Source organism: Lepisosteus oculatus, chromosome 6 (assembly GCF_040954835.1).
Source record: "Lepisosteus oculatus isolate fLepOcu1 chromosome 6, fLepOcu1.hap2, whole genome shotgun sequence".
In the NCBI taxonomy this organism is placed as follows: domain Eukaryota; kingdom Metazoa; phylum Chordata; class Actinopteri; order Semionotiformes; family Lepisosteidae; genus Lepisosteus; species Lepisosteus oculatus.
The window spans coordinates 25776690-25793972 of NC_090701.1; the positions used below are offsets into that span (position 1 = coordinate 25776690).

The 17283-nt window shown below is 38.6% G+C and overlaps 1 protein-coding gene across 9 annotated transcripts in view; it reads right to left on the reverse strand.

Moving 5' to 3' along the window:
• cnbd1 (cyclic nucleotide binding domain containing 1) overlaps nt 1-17283 on the reverse strand; it is an 82740-nt gene that overhangs the window by 29454 nt on the left and 36003 nt on the right. For all 9 annotated transcript variants that reach the window (XR_011189890.1, XR_011189887.1, XR_011189886.1 and 6 more), the window contains exon 5: nt 5516-5661. Coding sequence is in view for 2 of the 9 variants with exons in the window: in XM_069191107.1 (XP_069047208.1) it covers nt 5516-5661 (146 nt within the window). In the remaining 7 variants the exon portion in view is untranslated. The remainder of the gene's footprint in view (nt 1-5515; nt 5662-17283) is intronic.

A 17283-nucleotide genomic window follows, 5' to 3' on the forward strand; every position in this document is an offset into this window, starting at 1 on the left:
GGGTCATGGTGGCCCAGCAGGGTGCAAGATGGGATACACCATGGATGGGATACACACACAGACCCAAACACACATACTCACACCAGGGCCAATTTTACAGATATCAATTACCATAAGAAAAGGACACAAGACAGGATACACCACTAGTCAATCACATAGCATACATAGACTAGGGGAAACACGTTTTCCCAGCAGCCAATCAACCTACCAGCATTTTTGGACTGAGTGAAGAAACCAGAGAATATCTGTGACACTCTGAGCTGAAAGGATCCTGGGCAGAGTTCCAAAAAGAGATTACTGGGGAAAAGTTTAGAGAGTTTAACAAAGCGAAGGTTGAAAGACGGAATCCACAAACCATAGTTAGAAGCCAAGCCAAGGAGTTCAGGTAACGAAAACAGGTGAGTTACAAAGATGCCAAAACCAGGAGCCAAAATCCACAGATCATAGTCAAAACATGCTAAGTCAAAAGCCAGAACAGCCTGAAGTACAGAACACAAACCAGAATTGCAGGGGGTAGCTCTGAATAGGTAAAACCAATACTGAGCAGTGAGCATAGTGTCAGAAGTTCCTAAAATATAGTAAAGTCAGAGGTGTGGTGCTGAACAGTAAGGTTATTGGTTAACTGTTTTGGCTTGGTCCACGCCTTCTTAAGGGGACTGCGGAGGGACTGCGTGAAGCTGAGGTTGTAACAATATCATTGAAAGACTACAGTTCGCCATTCCAAACCCAACCAAAAATTAACACTATGAGGCCCTTCAAATACTACACATCCTTTAATCACACCCAAGAAAGCATCTTCATTAATAATCCAATTAATTAACTCATATTCACCCAGTATTTCTATTTATAACGATATTTAATGGTCTTTAAGGGCCTCTAGCGGCTAGGCAGTTGTAGCTGCAGTCTTTCCTGAACCAGCTTGTCATATGTTTGTGTAAGACTTTACAGGCATGATATTATTCAAACCATTCATAAAGTACCCATATTCAAGTAAAGTTGTACCATGATAAAAACAATTCCTTGCATCTGTATGGCATCTTCTTCAAAATGGAACCCATTGTTTATGTAGGAAGGGACTCACATCATCTACTGATAAAGTGCAACACCCACATGATCACATATCTCCCATCCCAGTACCAACTCTGCTTAGTTTCATCTGCTATGATCAGGTTACAAAGTACCACTGCTGATGGCTGACTGAAGTTCAAAATTTCAATCAACAAAACATTCCACAAACAGTTCACCCAACAAAAGTTCAATTCAACATCATTGAAAATCACCAAAACAACCCCAGCCATCTTTTCTCAACCATCAACAGACTGCTCAAGCCAAACTGCCCTCCCACATTACCTGCCTCATCCCAACTTTGCAACACATTCTTAGATTTCTTTAGTTCTAAGATTGACAGCATCACAGTCTCTCCACTACGCATATCATTTCCATACCTCCTCCCTCCTCATCCAACTTCTCTGGTTTCCCTCTCTCCAGCTTCTCTCTTCTTGACTCAGCATCACTCAACAAACTAGTTACACACATGAAGCCCACCACATCTATTTTAGATCCCATTCCCACCACTTTATTCCAGTCCTGTTTCTCTTCTCTCTGTCCCATTGTCCTCAATATTTTACATGAATCCATGAGCACTGACGTTGTACCAACAGTCCTCAAAACTGCTGCCATTACCCCTGTGCCCAAAAAGCCTAACGTGGCTCTGGACAATCTTAACAATTTTTGCCCCATCTCCAACTTACCCTTTCTTTCTAAAATTCAAGAACGTGCTGTCACACTTCAGTTATATAACCACCTCATGACAAACAACCTTTTTGAACCCCTCCAATCTGGCTTCCGTCAACTTCACAGCACAGAAACTCCCCTGGTCAAAGTCACCAACGATCTCCTAATAGCTCCTGATTATGGTTCTCTTTCTATACTCATCCTTCCTGATCTCAGTGCTGCTTTTGATACTGTTGACCATAATATCTCTCTCATCTTGAGATTGTGTTTGGAGTTTCTGACACTGCCCTCAAATGGTTCAAATCTTACCTCATTGATCGCTGTCACTTTGTTTCTCTTAATGGGTACAGGTCTGAAATCGGTCTTGTTAAGTCTGGTGTCCCTCAGGGCTCAATACTGGGCCCCTTGCTCTTCAGCATTTACATGTTCCCTCTTGGTCAGCTTTTAAGATCACATGGCCTCAGCTTTCATTTTTACACTGATGATACTCAAATATACATCCATACCAAACCTGACACTGATGTGGCTGTCTCTATTCTATCTAATTGCATCTCTGACAAAAATGTGGATGACTCAAAACTTCCTTCATCTTAACTGCAACAAGACTGAAGTCATGCTTATTGGTACCCCCCATCAACTTCATAAAGCCAGTCCTGTAACCCTTTCTGTAGATGGCTCTGTACTTGAGCTTCAATCAAAATTGAAAAACCTTGGAGCTATATTCGATTCTGGCTTAACATTTGACCCACATGTGCAGCATACTGTCAAAACATATTTTTTCACCTTAGAAATATAGCAAGACTATACCCTATGCTATCATTAACTGTGGCTGAAAAGCTGATCAACACATTTCTATTCTCTCGAATTGACTACTGTAATGCTTTACTCGCTGGGGTATCTAAATCTACTCTGAACAAACTGCAGTATGTCCAAAATTCAGCAGCCAGAATCCTGACCAGGTCTAGTGCAAGTGTTCACATTACTCCTGTCCTGGAGTCCTTGCACTGGCTTCCGGTCAAATTCCGTGTAGACTTTAAAATCCTCATGCTCACCTATAAGGCTCTGCATGGCTTGGCACCTCAGTACCTGTCTGAACTATTATCAACCTACTCCCCACCTCGCAACCTCCGCTCTTCAAATTCTGCCCTCCTTACTGTCCCCCAAGCCCGTCTACATTGTATGGGTGACAGGGCCTTCTCTTGTTATGCCCCCAAGCTCTGTGACTCTTTGCCCAAGGATATCAGAGAGTCACCTTCTCTAAACTCCTTCAAATCCAGACTCAAAACCCTCTTCTTCAGAAAAGCCTTTACTTAACTGGTTCCATTCTTCACCCCTCTGCTCTTCTTAGTACCACCATCCATGGTCTCCTCTATTGAAACTGTTGTATTGTTGTAATTGTTTATTATAATTGTGTCTTATCTTGTGTATTCTCCTTATTTATTGTTGTATTCTTCTTATTTATTGTCACTGTCATCCTGTAAAGTTTTTTATTATTATTATTATTATTATTATTATTAATAATAATTCCAACTCAGGATTTCCAGTTCATACGTTTGTATTGCTTATATCCAGTACAGCAACAAACATTTACAGCCACAATATGTTAGCTGTATGCCCTGTGGTAACAGGGCCATGGCGAATGATAAGCCGTGCTCCAAGCACAGGATTCAGAGAGGCCTCCAGAGACTTCAGAGGGGCTCAGGGGGAGCGAAGCTTAAATGAGTGGATGGATAAAATGATGCAAGCTGACTGGAGAAGTGCGATGAGTGAATAATGGATTCTTAACCAGCAGGAAGAATCTGCCTGTTAACTGCAGTGGAAAGGCTGGAGAACAGCGCTTTAGCAGAAATGAAAAAAGAGATACCAGCAGAAAAAGGCGGTCAGGTAGCGGCAATGAAGAAGACTGGGGAACAGAAGCCTCAGAGGTGACAGCTTGTCAAAACAGGGGAAAGAATAGTGAGCTGGCAGACAGCTAGGATAGCGAGACCCCGGTGATTCAGTGCTCAAATATTTAGGAAAAAGTTGTTTGTTAGGGCGAGTGTAAAGTGGAACAGAAAGCTAGCACTGAAAGCTCTAGCTCAATGACAGAGTACTGAATCTGCGGGAAAAATGCCTTAAATAGTCTGCTTAATTGCCTTATTCATTTTGGGATTGATCACTTGAATGAAAGACGGGCAGTCTTTGTGAAATGTGTCCCTTTTGCATTAACACAGGGTAGAAAGGAGCCTGAGGGCCTGTTTGAGTTGCCCGGGGCAATGTCAGGATGCAAGTTGCTACCAGCCAAAGAGTAACAGCGCCCCCCCTTAATGGCCTGTCTCCGCACTGCTCCCAAGGGCAAAACATAGCACATGTGAAAGGTCCATATCATATGCAGGCAGTTGAGTTGTTGAGCTGGGATCCAGGTACATTCTTCTGGTCCAAATGGTGGTCAGTACGGGCTTGGGAAGCAAAATGTGGAATGCTGAGGACAGTCTCTGCCCCAGGGGGCAGGTTAGGACAAGCAATGAGTGTTAGCGCTCACACGTTCCAGGATCTTGTATGGGCTGATGTATTATGAAGCCAATTTCTGAGATGGCAAACGGAAACAAAAATATAGAGTAAATAGCCAGACTCATAAGTGCCCCATAAGGGAGTCTTCTCATCTGCATCGATTGGCTATCCTCTCTTGCCACTGGGTTGCTTTACAAAGGTTAGCCAATATCACTCGCCAGACCCCCTCTGGGTCTTGGGCTGCTCTGTTGGTGGCCAGAACATTTCTGTTGAGAACCTAAGAAGAAATGGTTGGAACTCCTATTGACACTGGAATGGCGATTTGCCTGTGGAGGAGTCATTAAAATATTCAAAAGAATGTTACAAGGGAATTCCTCCCAGGGAATTGGGAGTCATCCTGGTACGCAGTCACGTGCCAGCGCAGGTAGATCTCCAGGTCTTGGTTAACCCTCTCTGTTTGCCCATTGGATTCTGAGTGGTAACCTTAAAGATAGTTCTGCAGAATCGGTTGAGAACCTGCCATATCCAGGGTGAGGACTCCTAGGAGATGTTGGTTTCAAAGGCAGGTCTTCTGGCAGTTGGAGCCTCTGGCGATGATCTGCCTACTTGCCCAGTCCAGATGGGGATTGTGAGAGCCAGGGAAACCCAAGCACTAATGTGCAGAGTGGCAAGGTGATTCAGAGGAGCTCAAGCTGTCCTGGGTGAACTCCCAAGGACAGAGTCAAAGGTTTTAAATTCCTCTGAATGGGCAGCAGGGGCAAACAGGGAACTAAAGGAATTTACAGTTATCATGCCTTGTAAGGTCGATGAAGTTCCCAGCACTCCAGAATATATAAATGCCTGCCATTTAGTTTGTCCCCATTCTAAGCTGGGAGAAAGCGTAAGTCGTCATGAGGGGTGAGGCACTGTCATCATTCTGCTTAGTAGGGACTCCTCTTCTGCAGGAGTGGGACTTTTCCTTGAAGAATGGGACAGCCACAGAGCTCCGTATCGTATCATATGGCCCCCCCTGCTAGAGGCTGAACAAGAGGTTGCCACAGCTCAAAACACTGAGCCGACTGCCAAAGTTGCTCCGCCAGATAAAAAAATCATAAGTACATACGGATGTTGCTTTTCCCATCTACCATGCATTTTCAGTAATATGGCACAGTCAGTGTGCAGTATGAGTTTGAGCACTGCTTATGGAAGTACGCATGCATTTTGAATTTCATCAAATTCTCATTAAAGAAAAGTACTAAAAATTAGTAAACAATCATTGCACAGCTCTGAAGTAAAAACCTGAGTCACTTACTGGTTTGACCTTTCTCCCAGGACTCCGTGATCACAAGGGAGCTCAGCTGCCGCAGCTCCTGTTGTGAGAGCTGGCCAGTGACACCAGGGAATCCTCTCAGCAGCCTGAGGACAGCCTGGTGCTCAGCTTGCGTCCTCTCTATAGGGCTGGAAATCAATGCACACCAGAGTCAGAGAAAGGATGCCCTTGGGTTTCAGATCAATACCCATAGAGTGTGACAGGACTGACCCAGATGTCATCACACTCTAGTGACTTTATCAGCTATGTAGAAATGAGAGGATGAAGTTTAAGGCTTACTGTATAGGGAAAATAGCAGAATGGTGAATGGAAAATGGAAAATGCCAGCAACTTGAAGAGATTCAAAGACATCAAAGGCATTAAACCAGTGAAGCACTGATCAAACTATTAGGACAGGAATATAAAAACCACCACCAATCCAAATAACCACCATCTTGTTTTACATACAGGCAGCATTTAGTCACTAACCACAATTATAGCTTTGTCACACAAAAAACTACAGAAATGTATGCTTCCATTTTGACTTTCAGACAGGACAGGACTTAACCACACAATGCACAACAACAGAAAGTATTACTGTAAAATAGACCACAATGTACTGATTACAAATACAAGATGACCATCTTTTAGTTGATTTTCTGTTTGCCACTGCTACTTGATCCTCACTGCTCTAGCAGGGTTTAAAGTCAATCATTAAAAAAAGAAAACATCAATTAATTTTTTTTAATGTTTTTAAAACATGTTAATTAACAATAGACACATTTACATTATTTCATCTAACTTTCATTTTGAGAGACTTTAAACTATGCAAATACATTTAAATGAACATGTAAAACAGACACCAACAACTTTTTTGATCTCCAGCACCCTTTAGTAATGTGGTGTGATTTTACTTTTAATAAAACCAATATTTGTTACCGATGTTTGATACATTTGATCACTATTTGGAAATAGGTGTGCAATGTTTAAAAACTGTATTTGACTAATAAAGCTTGCAATTTGTCCTTTTGTATTTTGAGAGGAACGCTACAAACATCATTAATTTTGGGAAAATTGTACAAAATTCAGATCTCCACTTTAAAAAAATAATAAATAATTATTTAAAAAATATCCAAAAAAGATCTGCAAAGACTTTTTAGAGCTGAAGGAAATAAGCTATAAGGAGAGACTGAAAGTAAATGTGTAAGAGAAAATTGGATTAAAGTCTTCTAAAGATCTAACTAAGCTAAACCAGCTGGTTATGGCTTAACTGGAGCAATCTGGCAGCTTTTCCCAGATCTTCGGGTGCCACTGCTTTAAAGAAACCTAAGAAAACCTGCAGATACACTGGCTTTTCAGGACTGGGATTGGACAGCTCTACTCTAGGTGATGTGGTCAGCTGAATGAGACAGGGGATTGTCCATAACACAAGCACTAAAGAGCTCAGTCAGTGTTACAGAACAAAAAATATGCAGCTGTTAAAATGTTTGCCACTCTAAATTCCCCTGCCCTTGATTTTGTTTCTTGCAATACTCATTAATATTCTTTTTTCAGTACGTTCCCATACTCTAGTTGTATGAAATGTATTCCATGTACAGCAACAGCTGTTTTACACAGTCTGGCTTCCTATCATTTAATGCTGGTCAGGTTCAGCCTCGAGCCCGCTATGTAGCCCCAGGATTCATTTTGGTGAGGTGACCTCTTTTTCAATCAGACATTTTGTTTTCAGTCCACTTCAATGTATCAAATCAAAATTTCATAGCAAATAATAGCACTTTCACTGCTTAATGTCTGAATTATTTTTCATAATTGCCCATGTGAACTTTATACTGGGGTCAGTACACTTTTAATTTCATAACACTAACACCAACAGCATTTGTACTGTTTTGATAATTGATCATGTTTTTCCGTTTAGTAATTGTAACTACAACTGATTATAACTAGACTTAAAAATAATTACAGTTACACAGTAAACAGTATTGAGGCAAAAGTGCAAAAAATAAAATACAGAACATATTCTGAAAACCTGTTTCTGTCCTAACCTCATCAGATTTTCAGATTTTATTGTACATATTTTCATGCTTTCGTGTAGCCTCATGTTACAGAAGAGAAGCAGCTGCAGTATTTTACTTGCTAATTCACAGCTGTTGCTGCTGTTATTTGGGGAGTAGTCATTGTTTCTTATGCCCTCAGCATTTCTAAAAAGAATGGAGTCACTTCCTCTCCTTCCATACAGCAAAATTAACTACAGCCATCCTGAGTAGTTATTTAATTAGTGAAAAATTAGAAGTGATTTTAAGCTGTCATTGTAGAAATTAAAAAAAGAAAAATCAGCATTATATTGGTGCATATCCTGTACATATCTGTTTATTTCTAGATATATAGATATATCTATTTTACTTTAGTAAATTAACTTGGAAGAGAAAACAATCTTGTATCAGATTATGCTTATATTTTAAATCAAATATGTGGTGCCTTAATGATGAACTGTTATCTGTAAGAGCTCTAACAAATAACTGAAGATGTGTATATAGACAACAAAAATGGAAATAGAGAAGATCATTTTATATTATATTTTTCTCATGCTTTTTTATTAGCTGTCATGAGTGAATCAGCTGAAAAATCAGACTCACACTATAGAAGTGTGGAAACTTACTTTTTAAATGTTTTCTACCCAAAATGGTTTTTATTTTACAGTGCTGTATGCCTAATCTTTTTGCTCAATATTTTGGCCAAACAATAAAGAAGAGCATTGTTTTAAAACAATTCCAGAAGTGTCCACATTACTGCATACTTGAAAACTTACAATATGTACACAGAATGCCCTTCACCAATATTAAGACAGAAAGTGTTATTTTTTGCTGTCTAGTCAATTTCTATTTGTGATAATGCGATAATAAGGAATAGCAGTAGGAATGATAAAAAAACATATTATGTTTAAATTTTGGACATTACCAAAATACAACCATATTTTAAAATAATGCATGTTCTTCGTGTATTCACAAATACTTCAAATTGCACATTTTAATTAGCTTTTTTAATGGGGGAAAACTTGCAGTTGTGTTTGTTATAAGTCTCATGCTTAAGATATGCAATGTGAACAGAGCCATTAAATTAACTTTCTGTGCTGCCTTTTGTTGAATTACTGATATTTTTATTGTTACTTCAGCAAGCCAAAGGGCAGCCTATGACATATTTTGTACAAGCCATATGGATCCTGTATTATATCATTTTTGCTCTTTGCCCCAAAAAACACGAGTCTTTCTCAGGATCTGTCACAAGTTTATTTAAAAAAAGATACCTGACCAAATCAGTTAAATGACATCTGTCACACTTACTCAAAAGTCTATTTCTTACAATTTAGTAAATGCGTCCTCAGGCTGCCCTGTACTTTGTACAGATAGAAAGAGAATGTCCCAATGTGTGAAGGTAGAAAACACAGACATCCAGTATCACTGGTAGAAGAAAGTACAAGAAAGACCCCAAAACAAAAACAAATCATAGCAAGCTGACACCAACTTGGATATTTGTGAACTCCTGTCAATATGTCTTACTGGATGTGTCTGGCACAAAGCAAGAAAGTGTACAACACACAAGAGCTCTGCAATGAGCAGTCATTGAACTCTTACACAGATGAACCTTTAAAAGGGTTTATAATCAGTCTCCAACCAACCGATTCCAAGCTATAAGCCACTTCAGCATTTATTATTATTGCTGTTTATGTGAGGATTGAATGAACTTGTTATCTGCTTCTGTTTATCTAGGACCAATGGCAAGACTTTAGGCCTTGAGTATCTACCACTGAGCAAAGAGTTTTGTTTCCCGTGCCTTTGAGCAGGGATTCTCAGACACTGTGAAAACACAAGGTTGCTTATCTCAAAAACACAAGATATTCAGAAAAGTTTTGAAAGACTTACTGGCATTGGCAATCAAATGTTTTTAATCTCCACATAGCAGGTTAATGGCTTTTTAAATGTACTTAAAAATAATTTACAAAATTAAGCCCATCAACACAAAAATGAATCAATTAAATTTGTTAGTGTACACCTACAGCAAAACCTTTAAATTAAGGTCTCTAACCCCTTCATGATTATTTTTTCCCCTAAACATTTATCAGCAGAAAAAAATCTACTGTATTTTCATTCAACTACAATATCACCAGCGATATAAAAATGCACTATTATATGCACTATCTGAAGCACTTACAGAGTTTTCAAGTTCTCTGTCCAGAACACAAATAATGTAGCAGGTTCTGGACAGTAAAGTAGTCAAGTTCTTGATTGTGAAATAGAAAGTAGTTTAACTCACTGCTTACTTAAATACAACATCTATGTATGAACACCTGCTCTGGAGCTTAGCTGACCATTCAGAACTCTGTTTTTAAATCTTATTTTGTGATTAAAAGCTAATGACCTTATATCAAATGTTCCTATTCATTGTAGTCTTTTGTACTTAAAACACAACTTGTCTCTGTAATAACATTAGTTAGCAAAGCATCCCTAAAAATAATCACTGCTTCACAAGTCAATCTCATGGCAGTGAAGGATCAGAGTCACTACCCCTGCTCACGGTTTCAATTTTCCATTGTTCTCCTGCTGACACAAGACCACTCTGTCCATCTGGCAACACATCCTTGTTTCTAATTCTGCCTAACAAAGTGCATATGGTGTTTGTCATTCATTGTAGTTTCATCTCTCTAGGTGTCCCCCGAGTCTGAGACCCCTGCCAGTTTCAATTCTCTGTTTCTGCCTGATAAAGGTTTGACTTCATCCTGCCCTGGTGAGGTGCAATAAGGGCTGTCAATGATTCGGGATGCAAATGAAAGTTTCCATCTAAAAGGTTTGCGTTCCCTAATTAAAGCGATAGGTTATAAATTCAGACATGCAGAATTGCACTCTCTTTCTTTATTGCAATCTTTCTTGTTGCAATTACTGACAGATTACTATTTTTCATGTTTGATGATGAGCCCTGGACAAAGAGGAAAGCCTTAGGAAAGCTGGGAACCTGCGAGTGTCATCTCTAGGAGCGTAATCATAACAGATGGAAAGTATGAGTGAGACATGAGCCCTCACTCAGCCTGAAATATTGCTGAAGTCCCAGCCCCACCCACACCATACCCACTCCGTCTGTGATAACTGTGGGCTGATGTAACTCTCTGTAAGGAAGCACAGATTATGTGCTTTGGCACCTGGTGGATACAAGTGATGATGTTTCCAGAGCTTCTGTGCAGTTTTCCAAATAACACAGACTGGAATATCAGATCTTGTTTCAATTGCAGAAGCTTGTTGTTTAAAGTCCTTTTGTCTATAGAGCTCCAATTATAGAGCTTTGTTCTTATTTTTTTTTTTTAATTTATTTAGCAGTCACCTTTTTCCAAGGCAGTTTGTGATACTTAAAAAGATATATAATGCAAACACTTAACATTCAGGGCTAATAAGGCTGTAAAATACAACATATTTCAATAAATTTCCAAACATAATAGCAAGTACCGCAGGAATCATATATGTCAGTATGAATACAGCAAAGTTAGACATGTATTGTGATACAGTAGTTTGTAACCTTCACCTGTGTGATTCTGCCCTGTGCACATTGTCAGGTCTTGATTTTATTTATTTGTTTGGTGGCTGGGAAACAATAGTGTCCCAGATTATGAAAGGAGTCTGTGGTATTTCAACTGAACAGACAAAACAGAGGTGACATAACTAAGGTACTTTATAGCTAACAGATACAACAGCCTCCATTAATAGCTGAAATGACACTCAGTTTGTGGACCCCAGAATATCTCACCCTTAAAGACACAGTTCATATTGGGGCTTTGTCATTATGACAATCCCCCTCCCTCAGCTGGTGTGTATCACATCTACAGGTCCTGCTACACTGCAGTAGTCAAGAAGGCTATTGTGGATACCGAAGTACTTCAAGCAGGGAGCATGCATAGGATGCAAAGGAGCAAGTAAAGGTTTATTCCATGCTCAAAAGAGAAGAAAAGGAACATGTTTCGGCTGTGGAACTTTCTTTATTTTAGCTGTGGACCCGAAGAAGGTTCCACAGCTGAAACGTTGTGTTTGTTCTCTTCTCTTTTCAAGATCGAATAAACTTTTACTTGTTTTTTATTGTGGATACTGCTTAAGAGGACTGTGATGACAGGGAAGCAAACTAAGAAAGAGGGGTGGTGGGATGTGGAGGGTAAGAGCAGTGCTCTTCAGCAGAGAACAATCCTGGTGGCACAACTGCCACAGCAGAAGGAAAAAGATACCACAGGCCGTTTCTCACATAGACATTAGACATCTTAGACATTTTTTAACCAAGAAAATATTTTTTTTTCCTATGTGTGGCAACACATTGCAAAGCTGAACATGATGTTTTAAAGGGGAATGCTTGTAGATGTAGGTTATCACAAGTGTAATGCTGGGCTGTAGTGTTATAATGCACAACAAAAAGGGTCATTTTGGAGGCATAGCCAATAACATCCTGAAGAGAGTTCTCACAATGCTCAGAGACCAGAGGCACTGTCCCACTCACTAGAAAACCAAAAATGCCTTATTTTCTCATATGATTTGATTTATATATACATTAAAGAAGGTAAAATATGGAGCATGTAGTGGTTAAATAAATATAAGAAGAAGATTAAGAAAAATATTAAACATTTGCAATGTCTGTTTTAAAGCTTGTGCTGTAAGAGACTTTGCAGTTCAAGGGCAGTTACACATCCTTTTGCAGCAGTAGCTTCTGATTATGTTGTTGTAAATGTAACAGGAGATTGGTGTGTGCTGTAACCGGGAATGTGCTACTTAAGGAAATAAACTGGTTTTAGAATGGTGGACAAAAGGCAGGAAGTTTCAGCCAGGATGCAAAGTTTTATGCAGTACAATGGCCGCAGGACCCAAAGGCAGGAATATTATTTTTTCTGTTTTCTAAGCATGTACACCCTAGAATGAATATCTTCAAAAGAAAATAACAGCCCCCTTACCATACAAATCTTGTTTTAACTTTATATAATAGGTACTACTGTAGGTACTTATACAGTAGGCTTGAGTCACAGTTGTCCACAAAAACATTAAAAATGGTATTATTTTCATTGACTATTATCAAATCACTTTAATTAAGTGCATCAATGCTATTATAGACTTTATAATGTCTATAAGATAAGATCACTTTATTAGCCATATACAATTTCTTGCATTAGGAATTTGTCTTTTTCACATACCCCAGCTTGCTCTCCATGAGAGACACAGACACACAGACAGAGAAGCTTGGGGTCAGAGCGCAGGGTCAGCCACTTATACGGCACCCCTGGAGCAGTTGGGGTTAAGGGTCTTGCTCAGGAGCCCAGCGGAGTAGGATTCGTCTGCCGGCCACAGAATTTGAACTGGCACCCTTCCAGCGACAGGCACAGATCCTTAGCCACAGAGCTACCGCTCCGATGTCGAATATTTAGACTTTCACTAAAAATCTGTCAGTAATTGCACAAGGTCTTATTTACAAGTAACTATATTTTACTTTATCTGGAATTCTGTTCTGCCACAGCAGTATCAAGCATTTCACAACTATAACTAGAACTGAAACAGAAAAATCAACCAAGACAGCACAACACATTGTAGGAATAAAATACCATATATTACTTCATTCACTTGGAAAAGACAAGCTAAGCAATATAGCTATATAGTATTTTGACTGGAAAATAAAACTGTAGCACAAAGTTCCATGTTGCTTTGAACATAGCACAGGGCATACTTAGCATAATCCATTTAATTACAAAATGTTGCTTTATTACTTTATACTTCATTCAGGTTTTGTTGTTCTGTTCATTTTTGAAAATAAATTTGAGTTACCCACAGCCTACTACACACTACAAGTATCATTTGAATGCATACAAAGATGTGTTTTAGCACCACAATGTGAGAAAAAAAGAGCATAATCATCGGTAATGTGAATCAAATTGTCAAAAAAACATTTGCATCTATTTTCTTTATTTTGTGCGTTGAGAAGCACACTAACATACACGAGGTTTAAATAAAATCTGCTTTGAAAATATAAAAACATTAGAGGTAAGATTTTTGTCCTCCCAGAAATTCACTTAATCATAGATGTCTGATGAGAAATATGATTAATTATGTTCAATTTTAAGTATGCCTGTCAACGGCCTGTGCAGCAGTTCGTAAGCTGTAAGAAATTAAGTACTAAATTGTGTTAAACAGCGATTGGGGGTTTATTGAAAGAGAAAAAAGATCACAGACCACCAACCCAACTGGAACAACAGGAAGGAAGCATGACTCTTATTAATATATCAGGAAGACCACATATGATGAGGCAAAAATGCAGGAAATTACACATTAAAATTGAGCTAGGTATCTACTGCATGTAAATACTTCTATATCCTCATTAAGACAGTGTGGAAAGTAATAAAAATGTAAATACAATGCTTGAGTACAGAGCACAAAGTATGGAATTAAAAATTCACAGATGTTATGCTCAAGAGTTATGCCACATTAGTGAGACCTCATTTAGAATATTCAATTGCAGGGTGTTCCATCACAGTAACCACATAAGAAAACGTTTTGCCCTAGAAAGAGATCAAAGGAGAGTAACGAGAAGGATTTCTGGTCACATTGGAATTGTTATATTTGGACTGGCTAAATGAAACTAATTTCTTCAATCTAATACACTAATAATCTAATATCTAATAATCTAATAATAGACTGAGTGGCAAATACTGACAAATATATAAAATCCTAAGCAATATAGGGTTAATGCAGATAATGATTTCAGACTCAAAAGCCAAACAAGGACACAGGGTCACAATAGGAAATTAAAACTAATTTACAGTGCCAAGAAAAAGTTTATGAACCCATCGTAACTATGGGTATTATAAGGTTTTAACAAGTTAATAAGTTTAACATCATTCCTATTGTCAAGCATAGTGGTGGAAATATCATAGTTTGGGACTGCTTTGCTGCCTCAGAGCCCGGACAGTTAGCTATCATTGATTAAACTATGAATTTGGCATTTTATCAGCACATTCTGGAGGAGAATGTCAGGACAAAAAGTGAAAGAGGGTCTGCAGCAAGATAATGATCCTAAACATACAAACGGATCTATAACAGAATGTCTGAGGAAGAAGAAATTCACCATTTTGGACTGGACAAGTCAAAATCTGGACCTAAACCCCAGAAAGACCTGAAGGAAGCTGTCCATGAAAATAAACCCTCAAATGTCAATAAAATGAAGCAGTGCTGCAAGGCAAAAACAGTCAAAATTCACAAAAGCAGATGTGAAAGATAAACGGTTAAAGGAAATGTCCAGCAGCCATATCACCCTGCAACTCACAACTGTTAACCCACTGAAGCTAAGCAGGTGTGAGCCTGGTCGGTACCTGGATGGGAGACCTCCTGGTTAAAACTAAGGTTGCTGCTGGAAGAGGTGTAAGTGGGGCCAGCAGGGGGTGCTCACCCTGTGGCTCATGTGGGTCCTAATGCCCCAGTGTAGTGAGGGGGACACTATACTGTAAACAGGTGCCGTCCTTCGGATGAGACGTAAAACTGAGGTCCTGGTCATTTAAAATCCCAGGGTTCTTCTTGAAAAGAATAGGGGTGTACCCCAGCGTCCTGGCCAAATTTTCCATTGGCCTTTATCAATCATGGCCTCCTAACAATCCCCCTGTATGAATTGGCTTCATTACTCTGCTCTCTTCCCCACTGATAGCTGATGTGTGGAGAGCGTTCTGGCGCACTATGGCTGCTGTCGCATCATCCAGGTGGATGCTGCACATTGGTGGTGGTGGAGGGGAGTCCCCATTACCTGTAAAGTGCTTTGAGTGAAGTGTCCAGAAAAGGGCTATATAAGTGTAAGCAATTATTATTATTGGCTGAAGCCAATGCTTGCTCAAGGAGGTCCCTCCAGTTAATAAATCTAAGAGCTGACATGCATTACAGTACTATACTTATTCACACAAGGGTATTTACTGTTGTATCATTTTGTTAATTAAACAATTCAAATATATCTGTCTTTTTGTTAGACACTTAATTAGTTTATCTCCATCTTTTATTAAGATCTAATTACTTTAAACAAGATTTATTTTTTTCTTGGTGCTGTTAAGGATGGAAAATAGGAAATGCTACTTTATACAAAGAGTTGTGGGTTTCAGAACAAGCTTTCCAGGCAGGTGGTAGAGGTCCTTCAGGAATTGGGTGGACATTATTTTATGGTCACTTAGCTTTTAAAAACTAACAACCAAGCAAAATGTGCTGGATTGCCCCATTTCATTTCCATCCTTTCAAAAGCTCCACTTTCGAATGTTTTCGTCTTATTATTTTTACAAAAATCATTACCTAAAGATGATAAGTAATCTTTGGATTTTTATAACATCATACAAAAAAAGATGCTAAAGTGCATCCAAGATATACAGGAACTGTAACAGAGGCAAGTGCTTTGTTTTCATATACCATTGTTTACACCTGCTTAGATTTTTTGCAAATCTCTATGACATCTTCAATAATAAAACCATATGAAATTCCCAAATTAAAAGTCCAAGTTAAAAACATCATGTGTACTTGATGTTTGAAAGGAGTACTTTCATAGCCTTACAGTGTTCCTGAGTTAAAGTAGACATAGCACTTTTCATTTAAAGTGTAACTTTATACCCTTTTATAGACTCTGATGTATGTTTATGTAGTAATTTACTGATAAGTGCTTCTTAAATACGTTTTGGAGAAAGATAAATTAAACACGCAGTATTTACTTTTTCTTGAATGACAGTGAAGTAAAACAATCTGACTGAAGGTATCGGACCTCAATGTCCACTGTTCTCTAAACAGCACTGCCTTCTTCGGTGCCGCTTTGTTCTGTGTCAGTACAGAAATGTAACAGTAGACTAATAACACCTGGTCTTTTCACAGGAAAAGTATACTTCATGTTGGGGTGTCATCCATTTCAACCCTTTAATTTTATATTATATTTTATAAACATAAACATTCATAAACATTCTGGCCTGTTCTGAACACAGCAATTGTGCCCAAGTGGAGAACTCAAATAAAGTTGATCCACCGGTCTTCATTAACTGAAAATTAAGCTCAGTCCTTTAAAGGTAAGTGGGAAACATTTTGGATTATCTCTTTATCTTGAGTGAGAGCCACACAGAGCAACAAGCCTGGTGATGAGTAACTTAAAATAAGCACAGCTTCTGCCATGGCTACTCATGTACAGCTGGTACTGAAATTCACAAAAGACATCTGAAGGGAGCAGGTTCTGATAGGATTCTGTGAGCACATTTGACATGCATGAATAATACATTTGACCACACTGAGATCACCAGACCTGTGAACAGAGGATGATGAAAGTATAAAATTGCCCTTTGAAATGTACAAGAGCAGTGGTCAACACAGAAGCCAAATTTAAGGTCTAAAAGCACTATCAACAGTCAACAGTACGCAGCCACATAAACAAGATTAACAAAAACTTACAAATCGCAAACTATTAGCATCATTATATAATTTATAGTAGGTAATTCTTATATAAAACTGTTTTAAAAAAGATTTTAAACAAAAGTAAAAGGGTTCAATTATTTTTGGAAACTGTTGAAGACAACTTAAAAAGCCTTGGTTAAAGCTGTTTTCCCAAACAGACCCCTTCACTTGAAGAATTCCATTAATTATAAAAACAATATTAATAAAATTATAATCTAATTAATCAAATTATGTGATATCTACCATTTTGCATATTGTGTTACTACTGTACATGATACTTTCATTCAGGTCATGTTTCCACTGCAGTCT